Source organism: Pithys albifrons, chromosome 2 (assembly GCF_047495875.1).
Source record: "Pithys albifrons albifrons isolate INPA30051 chromosome 2, PitAlb_v1, whole genome shotgun sequence".
Classification (NCBI taxonomy): domain Eukaryota; kingdom Metazoa; phylum Chordata; class Aves; order Passeriformes; family Thamnophilidae; genus Pithys; species Pithys albifrons.
Window position 1 is genome coordinate 71,879,090 of NC_092459.1, and position 8,282 is coordinate 71,887,371.

General features: G+C 39.8%; 1 protein-coding gene across 1 annotated transcript; it reads right to left on the bottom strand.

The window, feature by feature from the left end:
- Positions 1–573: 573 nt before the first annotated feature.
- On the bottom strand, positions 574–2,033 carry TTLL2 (tubulin tyrosine ligase like 2). The gene is given in 8 exon segments (XM_071580935.1): positions 574–816; positions 818–1,101; positions 1,104–1,354; positions 1,356–1,426; positions 1,428–1,654; positions 1,657–1,740; positions 1,743–2,003; positions 2,006–2,033. Coding segments are annotated over 8 exon segments (1,449 nt in total).
- Positions 2,034–8,282: the final 6,249 nt, after the last annotated feature.

Consider the following 8,282-nt stretch of genomic DNA (forward strand, 5'->3'; position numbering starts at 1 on the left):
TTTCACAGCACTTTTGTCAACCCACATCCAACTATCACTTTACAAAAATATGTTTATATACTAGCAAAGGGATTCTTGAAATAAGGGGCACATATTGCATTTGAAAAGGAGGATACAGGAAAACACCTACATGAATGACAATCTCTGTCAGATATTTTGTAACTGAGAGTCCTTCATAGATGAGTTATGACACATACCACTTTGTTTTTCACAGACTGTTCCCATGTCCCCTCTCCAGCTTCCACATGTATTAGTTAACCAGAAGCTTTGGCTCTACCATCTATAGTTCATAGCTGTAGGAAGAAAACTACTTCAAATCAAGAGTAACTGCATGTTGTGCTTTAAGTGTAGCAACACACATACCTAATTCACTATGCCTTTTGTTGTAGAGGATTTATAATGAACAATTTTTCATGAATACTTCAGGGAGATGGAACACATTTGGGAAACTCCACTTCTCGTTTTTCCACAGGATTTTCTGGCATTAGCAAAAACATGCTACAGCCAGTATTAGGCCTCAGTTTTTATTCAAATTTAGAACAGGCTGTGACTTCTGAACAGAGCTACTTCCATTCAGACAGCCAGGGGCATAGACCTCTTGTCTTTATGAGAGAGAAAATACATGTGTGTGGTTAACCGGTAGGTGCAGAGGTCATGTGTAGGTAACCAGCTGCTGAATTGGGCAGACTTGTGTGGAGAATGCCCAGCCTCCTGGGATTTATTTTTAGCTTCAACTTTTGCTTGGGAGGGTATTTTGGGCATGGTATGTTTTTCCTGTAGCTGGGAAGTCAGTGTTTTACTTGAAAGTGCTCTGGCAAATTTTCTTGTTCAGGACAGTTACCTTACAAATTGATCCTATTGCAGTCTGCAGGGCAGATTGTAGAAAAGATGCAGAAATACCTTTAGCCACTTTTTCACAAGTAAGCCAGACACTCTCACCAGCTGTGCTCTAGGGCACATGTCTTCTGCCCGCCTTTATGGCAGCCAGTTGCTTTTGCCTGAAAATTTCAATCTGCTTGTAGTTCAGCAGTTCAGCTACATTGTGAAAAAGTTTTCTTCTCACAGTGTCATCAGTGGAACAGCCTACATACCAGGCTGGATGTAGCTGATTCCTAAAAAATATGGCTTGAATTTGTCATAAACCAGGGTGTCAAAGCCAAAGAGCACAAACCAATTAGAAGCCACTGGTAAGGGTGTTAGAACAAGCAGAGTAAGAATCACTGTGTTATCGATCATCTGTCAGAGGACCATGCCATCAACACCAAATATTCAAAGGTAAGAATGACATTTGTTGAACATCCATTTGCAGCTACAGGCCATCCCTTCTTTATATATTTTATACGAAACTCTCTGTATTTGTTGATGTTGGTGTTAGGTGGGAATAGACATCGTCCAGAGAACCAAGGTCAAACTTCTCAGTGGCAAAACATCACCAGTCTCTGTTCATAACTGTTCATGGTGAGGAGGCAAAAATGGATCACACATACATGAAAGTGCAGTTCCAGTTTATATCCTGAAGGAAGCAAAGACTTGCTAATGTACTTCTGCATAATGACTGTACAGTCACATACTAACTCTGTAATGTCTTTGAAAATGAGTATGCCCTTTCCACAGGAGAGATCCACAGGCTTGTGAATCCAATAACTATGTTCTTCTGCCTCTCCTTGCTGTATTCTGCTATAAATTTGACATAATCATTGGTCATGATGAATGCCACTGGCCTAAATTCATACAGAACTGATACACTCCTTTCATACATTTCAGATGCCTTGTCAAGTAGTGTCTTCTGGTGATCTGGACAGCCTCTGGGTAATGGTTGAGTCTCTGCCATAGTTTAGTGCTGTGGAGGTCTGTCATGTGGAAAAGGGAGTCCCAGCAGTACAGGTTCCACTCTGAGTCATCTTGTTTTTCTTTTTTGTCAAATTCAGCGCAGTCACACTGCAGTAAAGTCTCACTGTCTATTGCAGAGACATTCTCATGGAGACAAAACACCACCAGCTTCAAACATCTCTTGTATCATAGTCATGTACCATCATTTGAATCTTACTTCAAGGTCCCTTTCCAGCCAAGCCATTCTATGATTTAATGACCTTTTCTTTCTCTTTTCATTCTTTTTTTTTTTATCTTACAACTGTCTTCAGCCCAATGGCTGTAATTCTGTAATTTTTCCAAGTCCAACTTGCTTTGCACTGCTGCATTACTGACACATTATGCTAACTTAGTGTGTTGCCCTGCTGCAAGCAAAGTCTCTTGGTTAAGGTTACAAAACTCAATGCAAAACTGTCAGTAGACAGTAGGAAACTGCCTATTGATTCCGATGCTCTTTTCCTCCTCTGACATATGCTGATTTAACTCGCTGTTAATCTTCTTCTGTTCCTTCAGTGAGCTCCTCACCAGTTCCTGAAAAGCAGGGCACCTTCTTGTCTCATCACTTTCCTCTCAAGAAAATAATATTCCTTAGAAATACATATAGATTCTGAATGAAATACTATTTCCCACTGTCCGGGGTTGAGCTGGCAAAATGCCAACTGGAAGTAGATGATGGACCACATCTATTCTTATGAGCAAAAAATGCATTTTGAGTTATATTGAGCACACCAATACTCACAGAGGCAGTTCATGAAGTATACTCCTCCCTCCTCAGCTAATTCAATGTATAAAAGACATAAACCAAAGACCTGTCTTAATGGCTGGTGGCATAGAGCAAAAGAAGTCCCATTGGACCTTTAGATTTGAAAGCATTGCTGTTTCTATCTCAGTTTTATTTTCATGGAAAACTACAGAGCTGAAACCCTACAGTCTATTTGTCCCCGAGAATTAGACTCCATGTTTGGAGCAGAGTGTCTTGCATGAGAGAAGAGTGCTTAAACTGAGAACCATTCTCAGAAAGCGTTGACTTCCTTTCAAAAAGTAGCAAGCAAAAAATTACAAAATAGATGGTTGATATGCTGGACAAGACTCCTTCATACCTTATTATTCTAGGGACAGCCTTGCTTTTCTTTTCAGGTTGAGTTTTAGACTCAAGAATGAGTAATGTCTGCCTTCCAAACAACTACAGAAACCAAGGGAAAAGGCCACACCTGGAAGTACCCAATGCAATGTGCAGTTGAGTTGGCAAGGGACAATTTTCTGTGGAAAAATTACAATTCATTGAAATTGAAAGCTTTTTTCCAGGGAACAAAAGTAATCTTTTTTTATCTATTTAATTTGAGTTTTGTTTGAAATTGTCAGAATAACCTACTTTCATTTTTTAAGAGACAATTGTTCAGAAAGATGTTTTGTAAATACCAATTTAGTTTTAAAACTGAAAGCCCAAATGTGAAATAATTGGTCTACCATTCAAAATATAAATTAACATAACTCAGAATTTTCACAAATCGCTGAACAGTTCAGGATTCTCATTATTTTATTTGAATGAGGGAAAAAAATTCTTGCAGGATAAAACCCCCTGTTTCTCTCTCTACGCTGACTTTTGTGAATTTCTCATATGATGTGTTTATGTCATCGCTGTCCAATGCATTCTGATGCTGCTGAGAGGCTCTCGGGGGTAGCCATAGAGCAGCGGTAAAGCTCTTCTACAAGCAGCGCTGTGGAGTCTGTAACAGCAATGTTACAATGTGGACAGAAAAATCAGGAGTGTATCAATGGGGACTTGTAGAGAAGTGTCCAGGAGGTACTTCAGGAAGGTTAGGAAGCAGGACACTGGTGTTAGGTGTATAAGACTACTTTTAAACAAAGGATTGTAGTGTGTGGCTTAAAAGTAGTCCTGGACCATCTTATATCCTATAGTGAGGCACTTTGTTTCCTAAAAATAGAGTGATCCGAAGGAAGCTTTGGTCCAAAGTGTGAGGAATAAGGCTTCTACTGGAAAGGGACTTTAGACATCATTAATGGTTGAGACTGTGGCCAAAATTTGAATTTCTGTATATAATGATTTTCTATATTGCAAAGTAATATATAATTATATAACTCCAATAGTAATACGTATGTTGACATATTTAGTGATGTTTTACAGTCAGATTTGCAATACCCTGCCATCTCAGGTTTAAGATAGCCTTGGAAAGGAGGAAGTGATAAGCAAAAATGCTGCAAAAATAACTGTTAAGAGAAGATTTTTTTAATTCTAATAGCAGCAAAGGTATTTATTGACAATGTTGGAGGCAAGCCAGTTCATAGTGGGCAAAAACTTGTCTAACTTGTTTGTGTAAAATAAGCCATTTATAGCCTTAAGTTCATAGTTAACACCCTCTAATTTCTATATTAATGACTGGGTGGAATCTTGGGCTGAGCTTTTCTTTTGGCTTTGAATTTGGGTAGTGGCCTTCTGACTTCATCCCTCAGGGTTGGTCTTGAAGCGTCTTCATCACTGTTGGACTTCTGCCTCTTCTTTGTTTGATGACATGACCTGTCAAACTTGGCTTTAGTGCTGCAAAATCTTGGCTCTTTACCATTTCATCCTATTGAAATGTCTAGCTTAGTTTAATGTATGACTTCTAACTCATGGTACACTAATTTCTATAATTACTAGACAATTTGTCCTAGAACAAACTGGCTTTAGCACTTTATGCTGTTTAGTGGCTGTGCTGTGCAAACAACACTTTGCAGAACAGAATTAGAAATTTCACAGAACTAGGGGTTTTTTTGGTCTCTTTTTCAGGGAGAAAGATCTAAACTGTACTGGCATTATTTCTTAGAATTCCCTTACAGATCAAAGACACACTGCAGTTGAATTTTCCTTAGTGAGAGCTTTCCTTGGGCAAAGAATTTATAGGGAACAGGAGAGAAACCTGGTAAGTAGTAACTGAAGTGTGGTTGTGGTGTAATAGGACTTACATAAATACAATGAAGGGGAGAGTAGTCTTGCTGTGTCTCTTGTAGTCAGTCATTCTTTTCAGCCCCAGAAAGTTGGAGGCTTGCTGCTGAGCTTGTGCACAAACCTAATGTGGTGGTCCCAGGAAATAATTGTCTTTGTTTCCGTTTTCATTCCTCGGAATACTTTACCCTGCCTGCTGATTAAACAGCACTATGCCACATGGCAAGAAAAAAAGGAAAAGCAAACAACAACCAACCAAACAATAAACCAAACACACCAAAAAGCCAACCATACAAAACTAAACAAGTTTTACAGTAGTTTGTTCAAATCCTGGGGCAAAGATTATTAAACTAAGAAAAAAAATGGTGTAATTGGGAGCAGCCATGGTAATCCTTTGGATGAGTAACCTTACAGGCTGCAGATAGCTTTGTCTTTTCTACACTGTCCAACATTGCTATTAGCAGTTTCAGTGAAAGGCACCGTTGAACATTAATCTAGTCTGTAGTAAACTGTGCCATCACAGCCTCCACTCGGTAATTATAAATTAAGCTGTTAGTAATGTCTGAAAAATGAAGCCTTCTTTGGTGGTTTGCTATTATCAACTTGTATTAATGAACTTCTTCCACACCTCTGGCACTCAGGGAATGTAATTAAATCTCTGGCATTCAGGGAATGCTGGTTTACAGGAAATGGGCTCACCAAACCTCTGCTTCAATTTTCCTGATGGTTAAGTGAAAAGAGAAGAAAACACTTTAACAAATAATACCTATCTGCTGTTTAAGTGAATGAAGATAAATTTCACTCACTTTACTCTGTCCAAATGTGTGCCCAGAAGAACCTCCATCTTTTCACCAGCCTTCATTGCCAAAGGGTTCTATGTTTAGCCCATTCCTTAATAACTTGCAAATCCACCCGCAAGTTTGCAGACATTCTTCCACAATGCAAAATTACCACAGCTGTTTCTGACCACCCTCAAGTTTAACATCCACATACTACTATTGCCCACCAGAACCCAGAAGCAGAGACATTAGAATCGTAGAATCAGTATGGTTTAGGTTGGAAGGAACCCTAAAGATCATCTAGTCCCAACACTCCCTGCCATGGACAAGGACACCTCCCACTATCCAGGCTGCTCAATGGTCCATCCAACTGGGCCTTTCCTCTGAGGAGGGCAGGATGCTGCCATCTGTGACACCTAGGAACATAGAGGTACGAGCTTGTCTGGTGAAACATGGGGTGAAGAAGGGTGAGTCTACCTGTACCCTGCTGCTGGTTAAGTCTTAACACAGACAGACCTGTGCTGCTCACTGCCTGCCAGACTGAACCCGGGTTTGTAGAGTCTTCCTTGGCCATGAAAGAGCAGAGGCTTCATGTCACAGCAATGTAAACTCTCTACTTTTTTTCATTTCAATGAAGACGTGTTCCTAGCTGAATTTCTGTATAGATTTTTTTATGTGTACTGTGCAGCAAAATCCTTATTGCCTTGACAGTAATAAAACCCAAACCCAAACATATAAATTTTATAACTGTGTACTGTCTATAGCAATAAATAGCAATTTTCATTTAGGTCATGTCCAAGACCAATGGGCCCCTTTATCCTCATCCTGCCCAAGGAGTAAACATGTTCATTGCATTGCAGCTTTCATTACCAAAATAACAGCACTTTTCCTCATGCTCCCTGTACAATGTTTTCCACCTTCTATTACAATTTGGGAAATGACTACAGTAAAGTCCTGTGACAAAACAAAAAGTAAAATGCAGCTCTTCAAACCACAAGTCACAGTGTCCTATCTCCTGTGCTAATTCAATGTCAGTGATACTCAGGTCTTCTCCAAGGTCAGAGTACCTTTTCTGCTCCTTTGTAGCTCCTCATATTTCATTGGAATCTGTGCAGTAAGGAGCTGTTTGTTGGGATGGTATTGCTGAATTTTACTGCAGACAGATCTTGAGCATACAGAGGACCAAACAATAAAGAGGTATGCTGCATTGACCCTGGCCACCAGCAAAGCACTTTCCAAGGTGCTCACTCACTTCTCCCACCAATAGGATGGAGGAGAGAATCAGAAAAGTGATAAAATAGCTGTGTTGAGATACAGTTTATTAATTGAAGAAAAACTGTGTGTGCAAGCAGATCAAAACAAGAATTCATGCAGTACTTCCCTTTGGCAAACAGATGTCCAGCCATTTCCTGGAAATTAGGACTTCAGTGAGCATAGCAATTACTTGGGAAGAAAAATGCCATAACCAAGAATATCCCCAATTCCTCCTCATTTGCCCTGAGCTTTTATTGCTGAGCACAGCACCATGTAGAATGGGGATAGCCCTTTCGTCAGTCTGTCTCAGCCATCCTGGTTGTGCTAGCCCCCAAATTCTTGAGCACTTGCAACCTACTCACAGAAGGAAAAGAGAGGGGATAAAGAGAAAACTTGGACACTCTGCAAACACTACTCAGCAATAGCCAAAACACGAGTGTGTTACCAATTCTGTTTTAGTTACAAAAATCTAAAACTCAGCACCATATGAACTGCTATGAAGAAAACTAACTCCACCATTGCCAGACCCAGTACAGGAGTAAAGAGTGAAACTTATCAAGCTAAATAGTCTCTGAGGGAGGGATTGTCTTTTTCTGAGGTTGTAGAGCATCTCATGTAGCAGGATCCTGACTTCTGTGTTGGGTTGTTACAAATAAAAAATTATTACATTCACACACATGAGATTTTCCCTGATGTTGATCTTAAAAATCCTCTTTGCTTCACTTACTTTTGAACATTTCTTTGTAAAAGAGAATCAGAGGAGAATTCAGAGATGTGTTGAAACATGATGCTGCGTTTCTGTACGAGAAGGAAGCAGTGCAGGGTGAGAATCAGCAGCAACCTAGAAAATCCATCTGTAAGTGCTGGGCACCTGGGAGGCTGTCAGGATTGTACAGTTTTGCCATTTGCATTTCCAGCAGAGAGATTAACAGCTTGACTTTGAGCTGACAGGGCAAATGTGCAAGAGAAAGGTGGATCTGTGGGGCAGCCCACCTGTCACTTCCTTTTCTGCAGGACATAATGAACTTTACTTTGTTCTATGAGACCTGGAAAAGAAGCTCATCATTAGAAAATCCATGAATTAATGTAAGTGAAGTCTAGAGGAGGGTCCAGATCTTTGGGAATAAGAAATATAAGACAGCAAAGTAGGATGAATTTTATTGCTATTTAAAAATACTAACAACTTGGGGATTTTTTTTCCACATAAATTGCATTATTATTGTCTTATGGTATGGTGCTTCATCCTTCTGTTTTGGTTAATAACGGAGAGGAAGTAGTTTCAAGTGTTAGCTCCATGGCAGGCAGCAACTTAACTAGCCATGTAGTTCATTTCCAGAGGCAGCACTAATTTTGAAGATGAACAGCATTTGTCTCCAACTCCTTTTATGCTGTCTGCTTCACTCACTGTATCTGAACATAGTGTCATTACCAGTAAT